At 45.3% G+C, this 14,994-nt stretch overlaps 2 protein-coding genes across 2 annotated transcripts in view; one reads left to right on the top strand and one right to left on the bottom strand.

Moving 5' to 3' along the window:
- LOC147109005 (sterile alpha motif domain-containing protein 15-like) overlaps window positions 1–10,482 on the top strand; it is a 23,723-nt gene extending 13,241 nt beyond the window's left edge. The window contains exon 3 of the mRNA XM_086002559.1: window positions 6,274–10,482. Coding sequence (XP_085858685.1) covers window positions 6,274–6,447 — 174 coding nt within the window. The 3' untranslated portion in view covers window positions 6,448–10,482. The remainder of the gene's footprint in view (window positions 1–6,273) is intronic.
- Window positions 10,372–14,994, bottom strand: part of noxred1 (NADP-dependent oxidoreductase domain containing 1) — a 99,367-nt gene continuing 94,744 nt past the window's right edge. The window contains exon 6 of the mRNA XM_086002558.1: window positions 10,372–14,994. Coding sequence (XP_085858684.1) covers window positions 14,841–14,994 — 154 coding nt within the window. The 3' untranslated portion in view covers window positions 10,372–14,840.

Raw genomic sequence — 14,994 nt, 5'->3', positions numbered from 1 at the left:
CTAAACATACAAGGGTATTTGACAATTAGGAAGGACAGACAGACAGGAAGGAAAGGGAGGTGGGGTTGCTATGTTAATCAAGGATGGAATCACTGCAATAGTCAGAAATGATATTGGGTCAAAGGATCAGGATAGTGAAACAGTTTGGGTGGAGATAAGGAATAATAAGGGGAAAAAGTCACTAGAGGGCGTAGTCTATAGGCCTCCTAACAGTTGCAACTCCGTTGGTCGGTGTATAAATCAGGAAATAGTTGGGGCTTGTAATAAGGGAACAGCTATAATCATGGGGGATTTTAACTTTCATATTGACTGGACTAATCAAATTGGGCATGGCAGCCTTGAGGAAGAGTTCATAGAGTGTATTAGGGATGGGTTCCTTGAGCAGTATGTAACTGAACCAACCAGGGGGCAGGCAATCTTAGATCTGGTCCTGTGTAATGAGACAGGATTAATAAAAAATGTCCTAGTAAAGGATTCCCTTGGAATGAGTGACCATAATATGGTTGAATTCCAAATTCAGTTTGAGGGTGAGAGAGTCGGATCTCAAACCAGCGTACTGAGCTTAAATAAAGGAGACTATGAAGGTATGAGAGTAGAATTGACTAAAGTGGACTGGGAAAACAGATTAAAGTGTAAGACGGTACAAGAGCAGTGGTCTACATTCAAGGAGATATTTCACATCTTTCAAGATAAATATATTCCACTGAGGAAAAAGGGGAGTAAAAGAAAAGACAGCCATCCGTGGCTTAGTAAAGTAATAAAGGATAGTATCCGACTGAAAACAAGGGCATATAAAATAGCCAAATCTAGTGGGAGGATAGAAGATTGGGAAGCATTTAAAAGCCAGCAAACAATAACTAAAAGATTAATTAAGAAAGGGAAGATAGATTATGAAAGTAAACTAGCAAAAATTATAAAAACAGATAGCAAGAGTTTCTACAGCTATATAAAAAGAAAAAGGGTGGCTAAAGTGAACGTTGGTCCCTTAGAGGATGGGACCGGGAAACTAGTGGTGGGGAACATGGAGATGGCAAAGACGCTGAACAAATATTTTGTATCAGTCTTTACAGTAGAGGACACTAAAAATATCCCAACACTGGACAAACAGGGGGCAATGGGGGGGGGGGGAGGAGCTAAACACGATTAAAATCACTAAGGAGATGGTACTCGGTAAAATAATGGGACTTAAGGCAGATAAATCCCCCAGACCTGATGGCTTACATCCTAGGGTCTTGCGAGAAGTGGCGGTAGGGATTGTGGATGCATTGGTGATTATTTTCCAAAACTCCCTGGACTCGGGAAAGGTCCCGGCAGATTGGAAAACTGCTAATGTAACACCCTTATTTAAGAAGGGAAGTAGACAAAAAGCTGGAAACTATAGACCAGTTAGCCTAACATCTGTGGTTGGCAAAATGTTGGGAGTCCATTATTAAGGAAACAGTAACAGAGCATTTGGATAAACATAATTTAATAGGACAGAGTCAGCATGGTTTTATGAAGGGGAAGTCATGTTTGACAAATTTGCTCGAATTCTTTGAGGACGTAACATACAGGGTGGATAAAGGGGAACCAGTGGATGTAGTGTATTTGGACTTCCAAAGGCATTTGACAAGGTTCCACACAAAAGATTACTGATCAAGATAAAAAATCACGGGATTGGGGGTAATATATTGGCATGGGTGGAAGATTGGCTAGCTAACAGAAAACAAAGAGTTGGGATAAATGGTTCATTCTCGGGCTGGCAATCAGTAACCAGTGGTGTTCCGCAGGGGTCAGTGCTGGGACCCCAACTCTTTACAATGTATATTAACGATTTGGAGGAAGGGACCGAGCGCAACATATCCAAGTTTGCCGACGATACAAAGATGGGAGGGAAAGCAGTGAGTGAGGAGGACATAAAAAACCTGCAAAAGGACATAGACAGGCTAAGTGAGTGGGCAGAGATTTGGCAGACGCAATATAATGTTGGAAAGTGTGAGGTTATGCACTTTGGCAGAAAAAATCAAAGAGCAAGTTATTATCTAAATGGAGAGAAACTGCAAAGTGCTACAGTACAAAGGGATCTGGGGGTCCTGGTGCATAAAACACAAAAAGTTAGTATGCAGGTGCAGCAGGTGATCAGGAAGGCCAATGGAATCTTGGCTTTTATTGCAAGGGGGATGGAGTATAAAAACAGGGAAGTCTTGCTGCAGTTACACCTGGAATACTGTGTACAGTTTTGGTTTCCATATTTAAAAGATATACTTGCCCTTGAGGCAGTTCAGAGAAGGTTCACTCGGTTGATTCCGGAGATGAGGGGGTTGACGTATGAGGAAAGGTTGAGTAGTTTGGGACTCTACTCATTGGAGTTCAGAAGAATGAGAGGCGATCTTATCGAAACATATAAGATTGTGAGGGGGCTTGATCGGATGGATGCGGTGAGGATGTTTCCACTGATGGGTGAAACTAGAACTAGGGGGCATAATCTTAGAATAAAGTGCTGCCCTTTCAAAACTGAGATGAGGAGAAACTTCTTCACTCAGAGGGTAGTAAATCTATGGAATTTGCTACCCCAGAGAGCTGTGGAAGCTGCAACATTAAATAAATTTAAAATGGAGATAGACAGTTTCCTAGCAGATAAGGGAATTAGGGGTTACGGGGAGAGGGCAGGGAAGTGGACGTGAGTCTAGATTCGGATCAGCCATGATCCTATTGAATGGTGGAGCAGGCCCGAGGGGCCGTATGGCCTACTCCTGCTCCTACTTCTTATGTTCTTATGTTCTTATAATGGGCAGGTACTCAAATTGGCAGGAGGTGACTAGTTGTGTCCTGCAGGGATTTGTGTTGGGGCCTCAACTATTCACAGTATTTATTAATGACTTAGATGATGGCATAGAAAGTCATATATCCAAATTTGCCGATGACACAAAGATAGGCGGCATTGTAGGCAGTGTAGATGAAAGCATAAAATTACACAGAGATATTGACAGATTAAGTGAATGGGCAAAACTGTGGCAAATGGATTTCAATGTTGGCAAATGTGAGGTCATCCACTTTGGACCTAAAAAGGATCGAACAGGGTACTTTCTAAATGGTGAAAGGCTAAAAACAGTGGAGGTCCAAAGAGACTTGGGGGTCCAGGTACATGGATCATTAAAATATCATGAGCAGGTACAGAAAATAATCAAAAAGGCTAATGGAATGCTGGCCTTTATATCTAGAGGACTAGAGTACAAGCGGGTAGAAGTTATGCTGCAGCTGTACAAAACCCTGGTTAGACCACACCTGGAGCACTGGGAGCAGTTCTGGGCACCACACCTTAGGAAGGATAGATTGGCCTTGGAGGGAGTGCAGCGTAGGGTTACTGGAATGATACCCGGACTTCAAGGGTTAAGCTACGAGGAGAGATTACACAAATTAGGGTTGTATTCTCTCGAATTTAGAAGGTTAAGGGGTGATCTTATCGAAGTTTTCAGGCCATTAAGGGGAACAGATAGGGTAGAGAGAGAGAAACTATTTCCGCTGGTTGGGGAGTCTAGGACTAGGGGACATAGTCTAAAAATTAGAGCCAGACCTTTTCGGAGTGAAATTAGGAAACACTTCTACACACAAAGGGTGGTAGAAGTTTGGAACTCTCTTCCGCAAACGGCAATTGATGCTAGATCAATTGTTTATTTTAAATCTGAGATTGATAGCTTTTTGTTAACCAAAGGTATTAAGGGATAGGGGCCAAAGGTGGGTATATGGAGTTAGGTTGAAGATCAGCCATGATCTCACTGAATGGCGGAACAGACTCAAGGGGCTGAATGGCCTACTGCTGTTCGTATGAGAGTGCCATCTTGAATGGGGAGAGAGGACAACCATGTTGAATGGAGGGGCATTAGAAGATAGGCAGGTTGAACGGAGAGGGGCGGGAGAAGAGTGGGACTGGAGAGTTATAGAGTCATAATGGCACAGAAGGAGGCCATTCAGCCCATCGAGTTCGTGCCGGCTCTCTGTGGAACAATCCAGTCAGTCCCATTCCCCCGCTCTATCCCCATAGCCTTGCAAGTTTATTTCCCTCAAGTGCCTATCCAATTTCCTTTTGAAATCATTGATCGTCTCCGCTTCCACCACCCTCGTTGGCAGCGAGTTCCAGGTCATTACCACTTTCTGTGTAAGAAAGTTCTTCCTCACATCGCCCCTGTATCTCTTGCCCAAAACCTTAAATCTGTGGCCCTAGTCCTTGTACCATCAGCTAATGGGAACAGCCTTTCTCTGTCTACCTTATCCAAACCCGTCATAATCTTGTACACCTCTATCAAATCTCCCCTCAACCTCCTTTGCTCCAAGGAGAACAACCCCAGCTTCTCCAACCTGTCCTTGTAGCTAAAATCCCTCATCCCTGGAACCATTCTGGTAAATCTCCTCTGCACCCTCTCAAGGACCTTCACATCCTTCCTAAAGTGTGGTGACCAGAACTGGATGCAATACTCCAGTCATGGCCTAACCAGAGCTTTATAAAGGTTCAGCATAACTTCCCTGCTTTTGTACTCAATACCTCTATTTATGAAGCCCAAGATTCCATATGCTTTGCTAACTACTCTCTCAATATGTCCCGCCATCTTCAAAGATCTGTGCACATGAACCCTCAGGTCCCTCTGTCCCTGCACACTCTTTAGAACTGTGTCATTAAGTCTATATTGCCTCTCCTTATCCCTTCTGCCAAAATGCATCACCTCACAACTCTATTAAATTCCATCTGCCACTTGTCTGCCCATTCTGCTAGCCTTTCTATATCCTGTTGCAGTCGATTGGTATCCTCCTCACTGTTTGCTGCACCTCCAAGTTTGGTATCATTTGTATTCCAATATCCAGGTCATTTATTTATATATATATATATATATATCAAAAAAAGCAGTGGCCCCAGCACTGACCCTTGGGGAACACCACTATCTACCATCCTCGAGTCTGAAAAACAACCATTTACCACAACTCGCTGTTTTCTGTCCTTAAATCAATTCCTTATCCAAGCTGCCACTGACCCTCCTATTCTATGAGCCTCAATTTTGTTAACCAGCCTTTTACGTGATAGCTTGTCAAATGCTTTCTTAAAATCCATATAGACAACATCCACTGCATTCCCTTCATCAACCTTCCCTGTTACTTCATCAAAAAAATCAATTAGATTAGTCAAACACGATCTGCCTTTTACAAATCCGTGTTGGCTCTCTTTAATTAACTTAAACCTCTCCAAGTGCCTGTTAATTTTTCCCCTGATTATTGTTTCTAAAACCTTACCCACCACTGATGTTAAACTGACCGGCCTGTAGTTACTAGGATTGTCCTTACACCCTTTCTTGAACAATGGTGTCAGATTTGCCACTTTCCAATCCTCAGGCACCTCCCCTGCATCTAGGGAAGATTGGTAGATTATAGCAAGACCTTCCGCTATCTCCTCCCCCAATTCCCTTTGTAACTTGGGATGCAAGCCATCTGGACCAGGCGACTTATCCACTCTAAGCATACCCAACCTTTCCAGTACATCCTGTCTATCAATTTTCATCCCATCCATTACCTCTACCATCTCCGCTTCTACTGATATTTTGTCAGCATCCTCTTCCTTAGTAAACACCGATACAAAGTACTCATTAAGTATTCTAGCCTTGCCCTGCGCCTCAAAGCATATATCACCTTCTTTGTCCCTAATAGGCCCCACCCACAGTTGGATGTGGGTCAGTAACTGTTGAGGTAATGTTTGAAGAAGTGATGAGCTGGCTGATCTGTTGGAAACGTCACTGTGTTTTTCCTTTCTTTCAGATTTCCCTTTTTTATTGATGAAGTTTAGGTATCAGCCGTGGCTCAGTGGTAGCCGGACTCTCAGTCAGAAGGTTGTGGGTTCAAGTCCCACTCCAGGGACTTGAGCACATATTCCAGGCTGACACTCCAGTGCAGTACTGAGGGGGCGCTGCACTGTCGGAGGTGCCGTATTTCAGATGAGATGTTAAACCGAGGCCCCGTCTGCCCTCTCAGTTGGATGTAAAAGATCCCACAGTACTATTTCAAAGAAGAGCAGGGGAGTTCAGCTGCCAAGGCTCTAAACTCTGGAATTCCCTCCCTAAACCTCTCTACCTCTCTCCTCCTTTAAGACACCCCTTAAAACTTACCCATTTGACCACGTTTTTGTTCACCTGTCCTAATATCTCCTTATGTGGCTCGGTGTTAAATTTTGTTTGATAACGCTCCTGTGAAGTGCCTTGGGACGTTTTACTACATCAAAGGTGCTATATAAATGCAAGTTGTTGTTGCTTTTAGGTGATTTCCCATGCGATTCAGAAGCTGCTGGATACCGAGGAGCCGCTCTGGCGTCGGAGCATTGCCCTCTCCCGCAGGGATCCCATGGGGCTGTTTCTGGAGCGCAAGGCTCCGACGGGACAGAGAGCCAATGCACTGACTCTGGAAGAGTTCCTGAAGGAGCTGGAAAACTGAATCGCCTCCACAATCCGAGTGATAATTGAGAAGAATCCTACCTGCTGTTATGATCATGAAGAAACACGGGCTTTTCAAAGTGGGGTACAGACCCTAGGGAGACCAAAAATGGGGTTCCAGGATGTCCTGGTTATCAGATTTAGTCACAAGATGTAGTATCGTTGTCTATTTGTTGGTATAACCGTGTCTATGTCTTTGTTCATTACAACCTGGTCAATGCAGTGTCACCGATTCCGTAAATTAGTCGCAAACATTTATGAATTTCTACTTTAGCCCTAATCTGGTGAGGTGAGCATACTAAATGCTTATTATATAATAACCGTTGACTCCAGTTTAGGAAGTGTCTTCTCTGAATATAAAGGGTTGTTTGACACCAGTTACCTAAGCAAGAGTGGGTCCCGTATGAACTAAAACATCCTGTGTTGTGTGAACATCGCGTAGATCTGACAGTTAACCCCAGTTGCTGTAAGTTGCCTATTGGAGGTTATGTAGAATACCCATTATATCTCCGAATACTTCCAACAGTAAAACATTTTGCACTACTAGACCACCCGCTACAAGCTAAACTACCACCTGGATCTATCTACAAATGATTCGGGCCAATGTTACAAGTCCTTGCTGGTGATGGATGGATGGATGCAGGTCACGTGAGATTTTCAGTGTGCAAAATTTTAAGTGGTGCAAACAAATGGAGGCTTCCTTTAAAAATGTCAGGTTACACACCCAGCTCTTCCTCACCACCACCTCTATTGACCCCTCCACTCTCTCTGGTTTGTCACACTGCTGGTTCGACATCCAGTTCTGGATGAGCAGAAATTTCCTCCAGCTAAATATTGGGAACACTTTCGTCTTTCGTTCCCGCCACAAACTCCGTTCCCTAGCCACTGACTCCTTCCTTTCTTCTAGTCACTGTCTGAGACTGTTGGCATCTTTGGCGTTGTATTTGACTCTGCGATGAGCTTCCAACCACACATCCACTCCATCACCAAGACTGCCTACTTCCACCTCCGTAACATCTCCCGCCTCTGCCCTTGCCTCATCCGATCTGCTTCTGAAACCCTCATCCATGCCTTTGTTACCTCTAGACTCGACTATTCCAACGCTCTCCTGGCCGACCTCTCATCTTCCACCCTTCATAAACTTGAGCTCAGTCAAAACTCTGCTGCCCAACTCGCACCAAGTCCCGTTCACCCATCAACCGTGTTTGAAGACCAGGACTTCGAACCCGGCACTAAGCTCATGGTCTACAGAGCAGTAGTGATACCTGCCCTCCTGTATGCTTCAGAGACATGGGCATGTACAGGCACCTCAAAGCACTGGAGAGGTACCACCAACGCTGCCTCCGCAAGATCCTGCAAATCCATTGGCAGGATAGGCGCACCAACGTCAGTGTTCTCGCTCAGGCCAACATCCCCAGCATCGAAGCTCTGACCATGCTCGATCAGCTCCGATGGACGGGTCACATTGTCTGCATGCCTGATACGAGACTCCCAAAACAAGCGCTCTACTCGGAGCTCCGGCCCGGCAAGAGAGCCCCAGGTGGGCAGAGGAAACGCTTCAAGGACACCCTCAAAGCCTCCTTGAAAAAGTGCAACATCCCCTCCGACACCTGGGAATCCCTGGCCCAAGACCGCACAAAGTGGAGGAGAAGCATCCGGGAAGGCGCCGAACACCTCGAGTCTCTTCGCCAGGAGCAAGCGGAAGCCAAGCGTAAACAGTGGAAGGAGCGCACGTCAATCCAAGCACCCCACCCACCCGCCCCTTCAACCACTGTCTGCCCCACCTGTGAGAGAGACTGTAGGTCCGGCATTGGACTCATCAGTCACCTGAGAACTCATTTTTAATGTGGAAGCAAGTCATCCTCGTCCCGAGGGACCGCCTAAGAACGAGAAGATCCCTGTGCTCACTGACCTACATTGGCTCCGGCAATGCCTCAATCTTAAAATTCTCATTCTTTGTGTTCAAATCCATCCATGGCCTCGCCCCTCGCTATCTCTGTAATCTCCTCCAGCCCTAAAACCCTCTGAGATCTCTGTGCTTCTCCAATTCTGGTATCTTGCGCATCCCCTATATCCTTTGTTCCACCATTGGCAGCCGTGCCTTCAGCTGCCTAGGCCCGAAACTCTGGAATTCCCTCCCTAAACGTCTGCACCTCTCCTTCTGTAAGACGCTCCTTTTTTAAAACCTCCTTGGTCAAGCTTTTGGTCACCTGTCCTAATATATCCTTATGTGGCTTGGTGTCAAATTTTGTTTGATAATCGCTCCTGTGCAGCGCCTTGGGATGTTTTACTATGGTAAAGGCACCATATAAATGCAAGTTGTTGGTGTTAAATTGAATCATTATTTAAATAAGGTAATGATGTGATACACTTAAATGCTGCAATGTGTGTGAAGAAGTGAATGAGCGAGCGAATAAGGAGGTAAAGAGATAAAGAATGAAAAGCATAGCAGACTAGCCCTCAGCTTAGGGCAGGCCTCTGCCTTCCCCACTCCCTCTGTGGAGAGGATGTTTCCCCTTGTGGGAGAATCTAGAACTAGGGGTCACTATTTAAAAATAAGGGGTCGCCCATTTAAGACAGAGATAAGGAGAAATGTTTTCTCACAGAGGGTCGTGAGTCTTTGGAACTCTCTTCCTCAGAGGATGGTGAAAGCAGTCTTTGAATATTTTTAAGGCAGAGGTAGATAGATTCTTGATAAGCAAGGGGGTGAAAGGTTATCGGGGGTAGGCGGGAATGTGGAGTAATCAGTTCAGCCATGATCTTATTGAATGGCGGAGCAGGCTCGAGGGGCCGAGTGGCCGACTCCTGCTCCTAATTCGTATGTTTGTATGTACTGCCTCCACGCCCAAATTCCATTGCCTCCAATATGTCCACAGTGGCTCAGTGAGTGTCACTCTCGCCTCTGAGTCAGAAGGTTGTGGGTTCAAGCTCCATCCAGAGACTTGATACAAAAGCAAAATACTGCGGATGCTGGAAATCGGAAATAAAAACAGAAAATGCTGGAGATACTCAGCAGGCCAGGCAGCATCTGTGGAGAGAGAAACAGAACTGCCGAAAGGTCATCGACCTGAAACGTTAACTCTGATTCTCTCTCCACAGATGCTGCCTGACCTGTTGAGTGTTCCCAACATTTGCTGGTTTTACTACTTGAGCACATAATCTCGGTTGCCACCTCTCAGGTGGGCGTAAAAGATCCCATGGCACGATTTGAAAAAGAGCAGGGGAGTTCTCCCGGTGCCCTGGCCAACATTTCTCGTGCAACGTATAATCTGGTTATTATTGCATTGCTGTTTGTGGGAGCTTACTGTGCACAAATTGCCACGTTTCCCACATTACAACAGTGACTACACTTCCAAAGTACTTAATTGGGTGTAAAGTGCTTTGAGACATCCTACGGTTATGAAAGGAGCTATATACAAATGCAAGTTCTTTTTTCCTACTACAGGAAACTCTTCCGTATCCGGCACCGATGGGACCGGGATGGTGCCAGTTGATTAAAAATTCCGGATAACGGAGAGGGTTATCTACCGAGGCTATTTTTAACAAACAAAAATTAAAAAATCAAGAAATGTGCAGTATAATTGGGTACTCACCTACAGAATGTTGTGTTAAATGGACTCGGACTTGGCAACATTTCCGGTTATTGAGGTGTTCGGATCGGAAGAGACTTCCGACAGCGCCAAGAAGCCGAGTAGTGGCAGTTTGGAGAACTTCCCCCACTGACTAACTCGGCCACTGCGGGAGACTCGGACTCGGCAACATTGCCGGTTATTGAGGTGTTGTTTTCGGAGTATGAATTTTGCCGGTTAATAGAGAATTCCGGATATTTAGGTGCCGTTTAAACGAGAGTTTCCTGTAATAGACTGATTGATGTGTGTGGTCCTTAAATAGATAAAACTAACAAGAACCTGGAGAGACCCAGACATCAGAAAAGAGGTTCTTTTTAATTGCAATTGAAGCACGGAACAACAGAAAGACACAGTACGTGGAAACCTTGTCCTTGTCAAATTAATTAAAATAAACCAATTATAGCTTCTGACATGCATCTTTCTAATTCAGTGACACCTTGCAAAAGAATCCACATGACAGAATGGAGAGGAGGCCGTTCGAATGCCCTCTCCCTCCATGGAGGATCCGTCAAGGCCTGTACTCTTGCTTCCCCGGGCTACAAGTGGGGCAGACAGGAAGGGAATTCTCCAAGGACCAAATTCCCTGCCACTATTTGCATGTGGAAGGGAAGGAGCGGACAGTGGCGGGATCGGGGGTTGGGACATTCAGTCGGGTGGGATTGCAGAGGAGAATTCCCCCCCACCCCAACCACACCCAAAATCTTTCATCGAGCCAAAGTAAATTTGTAAGGGAATCACAACTGTTAGTTAACAGGTCAAGTCTCTGAATACAGAAAGAAAAGTAACAGTATGGTGCCACATAAAAGGTTACTACACAAGATAAGAGCTCACAGGGTTGGGGGTAATATATTAGCATGGATAGAGGATTGGCTAACTAACAGAAAACAGAGAGTCGGGATAAATGGGTCATTTTCAGGTTGGCAAACTGTAACTAGTGGGGTGCTGCAGGGATCGGTGCTGGGGCCTCAACTATTTACAATCTATATTAATGACTTGGATGAAGGGACTGAGTGTAATGTAGCCAAATTTGCTGATGATACAAAGATAGGTGGGAAAGCAAATTGTGTGGAGGACGCAAAGAATCTCCAAATGGATATAGACAGGCTCAGTGAGTGGGCAAAAATCTGGCAGATGGAGTTTAATGTGGGAAAATGCAAGGTTATCTACTTTGATAGGAAAAATAAAAAAGCTAATTATTATTTAAATGGGGAGAGATTACAAAATGCTGAGGTACAGAGGGATCTGGGGGGCCTTGTACATGAATCACAAAAAGTTAGCATGTAGGTACAGAAAGTAATTAGGAAGGGAAATGGAATGTTGGCCTTTATTGCAAAGGGAATGGAGTATAAAAGCAGGGAAGTCCTGTTACAACTGTACAGGGCGTTGGTGAGACCACACCTGGAGTACTGCGTACAGTTTTGGTCTCCTTATTTAAGGAGGGATATACTTGTATTGGAGGCAGTTCAGAGAAGGTTCACGAGGTTGATTCCTGAGATGAAGGGGTTGTCTTATGAAGAAAGGTTGAGCAGGTTGGGCCTATACTCATTGGAGTTTAGAAGAATGAGAGGGGATCTTATTGAAACATATAAGATTCTGAAGGGGCTTGACAAGGTAGATGCAGAGAGGATGTTTCCCCTCGTGGGGGAATCTCGAACGAGGGGACATAATTTCAGAATAAGGGGGCACCCTTTTAAATCGGAAATGAGGAGGAATTTCTTCTCTCAGAGGGTCGTGAATCTTTGGAGTTCTCTTCCCCAGAGAGCTGTGGAGGCTGGGTCATTGAATATATTTAAGGTGGAGATAGACAGATTTTTGAACGATAAGGGAGTCGAGGGTTATGGGGAGTGGGCAGGGAAGTGGAGTTGAGGCCAAGATCAGATCAGCCATGATCTTATTGAATGGTGGAGCAGGCTCGAGGGGCCGAATGACCTACTCCTGCTCCTACGTCTTATGTTCTTACGTATGACTACACAACGAAATACATACTTTACATGCAAGATTAGTTAAGCTAAGATGAGAAGACCCCTAAATAAATATGATGGCACGGACAACGACTCACCCCCCGGTGAGCATCCCATTGGCAGGGAGAACCTCCCGATACTACAGCAGCCAAACTGCTACCGGGGCTGAGGGTTTATACCATGCGTCGGATCACAGAGGGAGAGAGCCCGAATCGTGGGCTCAAAAGTGTTACCTTCAATACAAACTGTTAACTTAACCTTGTGAAGCTCTACTGTAATCTTGGACATTGGCCGTAAGTCTGTTCCACTGGTTCGGTAAATCCCAGCTAATGCTCAGATATTGCGATACACTGCAGCGCCTAAGCTGATTTAGACTCCCATCGATTGAAAGTACTCATCCAAGTACTTTACGTAATCTTACAATTCGTAACATTCTGATGGTATTTAATTGTGCTATTAAAGATGTTTTTAAATAAAGGGAGTATCAGTTAATAACTTCAGATTTGATATATCAATTGATAGATTTGTGTTAGGCCAGGGTATTAAGGGTTACGAAACCAAGGCGGGTAAATGGAGTTAAGGTACAGGTCAGCCATGCTCCAATTGAATGGCGGAACAGGCTCGAGGGGCTGAATGGCCTCCTCCTGTTCCTATGTTCCAATGACTCTGGCAAGCGGGAGCTAATTACATGTTCACTTAGTTTTGTAGTGTGGTCTTGTTATTGGGTAACTTTTCATTTAAGGGGAGGTAGATAAGCACATAAGGGAGACAAGAATAGGCTTTGCTGATAGGGTGAGATGAGGTAGGGTGGGAGGAGGCTCGTGTGGAGCATCAACACCGTCACAGACACATTGGGCTGAATGGCCTGTTTCTGTGCTCTAGACTCGATGTAACTTTGGACCAGGTTACGTGAGACTATTTTCACATCTTATAAACCCTAGACATGAATGGTAGATTTCAATCCAATATCTGGTGGGTATGTATTAGAAAAAAGGGAAACGATTACTCTGATACTCCTTGGCTAATATCAATTATCTATAGGATGGGGCTGAATTCCCTCTGTTCTACCAGACTCCCACTGTAACTCTTGCAGGGGTCTGGTGGAATGGCTTGGAACAAAGCCAGGACCCAGATAGGCCGGGTCCCAACCTTGGTTGCAAATTCCTTTTCGGCCTCTTAACGAGCATAACCTCCGCCTGCCCCTTACAAGGCCACCTACACAGAGGGGGCGGGGACTCACTACACTGTGAGTTCCTGCTCAACCCAGAAGGGACCCAGGATAATATGCCCAGGTAGATGAATTGTAACGGCCTCCAGTAGGGGGCGAAAGTGGGTCCCATCGGAGGCGGGCTGGGATTATGGTAGCTCCTGAAGAAAGGGAAGGATTTTTTTTGTCAAAGTTTAATCTGTGAATGTGCCAGGACTAGTTAATAAAGCTGTTAAAGCATACAAGAACCTTGGCTTTATTAATAGTGGCATGGAGTACAAAAGCAAGGAAGTTATGCTAAACCTTAGTTATGCTAAAGAGGACTAATTTGCAGGACTATGGGGGAAAAAGCTGGGGTGTGGAACCTAATGGGATAACTCTTTCAAAGAGCCAGCACAGGAACGTGGCCGATTGGCCTCTTTCTGTGCTGTAATATTCTATGATTCTATCTTTACAAAATACAGCTGGAATATTGTGTTCAATTCTGGGCACCACACTTGAGGAAGGATGTCAAGGCCTTGGAGAGGGTGCGGAGGAGAATGATACCAGCCATGAGAGACTTCAGTTATGTGGAGAGACTGGAGAAGGTGGGATTGTGCTCCTTAAAGCAGAGAAGATTAAGGGGAGATTTAATAGAGGTGTTAAAAATTACGAGGGGTTTTGATAGAGTAAATAAGGAGAAACTGTTTCCACTGGCAAGAGGGTCAGTAACACAGATGTAAGATAATTTTAAGGCAAAAGAACCACAGAGGAGATGAGGACAGTGTAGAGGGAGCTTTACTCTGTATCTAGCCCGTGCTGTACCTGCCCTGGGAGTGTTTGATGGGGACAGTGTAGAGGGAGCTTTACTCTGTATCTAACCCATGCTGTACCTGCCCTGGGAGTGTTTGATGGGACAGTGTAGAGGGAGCTTTACTCTGTATCTAACCCATGCTGTACCTGCCCTGGGAGTGTTTGATGGGACAGTGGGTGTCTGAAATGGGAAATTATATCATTCTCGAGCACTGACAACCCTCTCCTGTAATCTCACTACAACAAAAGAAGAATGATCTGGCTAATTAATTAGTCAAGGAAAGCTGAGCCTTGGAGCTGCCCAGAGGTGCGTGTGTGAGGTGTATAAACAGCTCAGTGTTGAGCCAGTCTGTGTGAATGTCACTCGAGCAAAGACACTCAGAGTAAAGTGTGTTGCCTGAAACATCCAATATCAAACAGAATGTTCCCACCCGAACCAAATCACTGCTGTCTGCTTATCTTACAGCAAAGAGTCCCCAACATAAATAAATTAGCATGAACTCTGCAGCCAGGGGGTGCAAACTCAAGCTGAAAAGAAGGGGAACAGACTGCCCAGGAAGGGGGATACTGGCAGCCGATTCAAGTGGGAGCTGGGCAGGTTGGTGAACGAAGTGAGTGAGGGGTACAGAGGTATAGAATGGGATTTTTGTACTTTGCGACCAGTCGTTCTTTTATAATTGTCTTTCTCGTCTGTAAATTCGTATGTCCTCTGGATGTTGTGAACATGTAGCAGTAATAGAGGCACCGGGCGCCTGTGGATCGATCACTCAGCTGTGGCCCATCTCTTCTCAGACTAGTTCAGTGATTACAGCGGTCTTGTGTCAAGCGAGACTCTCTTTAACATGGACATGCGGTATATGAAGCTGAGGTGAGGCTGCAGGCGTGGATGTAGCGAGAGGAATCTTGTGAGGGGTGTGTCTCTCTGGGACACGGTCGACAGGTCGAGCCAGGGGAATGGG

This window comes from Somniosus microcephalus, chromosome 12 (assembly GCF_052327205.1).
Source record: "Somniosus microcephalus isolate GS21.2 chromosome 12, FLI_Smic_1.0, whole genome shotgun sequence".
Classification (NCBI taxonomy): domain Eukaryota; kingdom Metazoa; phylum Chordata; class Chondrichthyes; order Squaliformes; family Somniosidae; genus Somniosus; species Somniosus microcephalus.
This window is presented reverse-complemented; position numbering and strand designations above follow the sequence as displayed.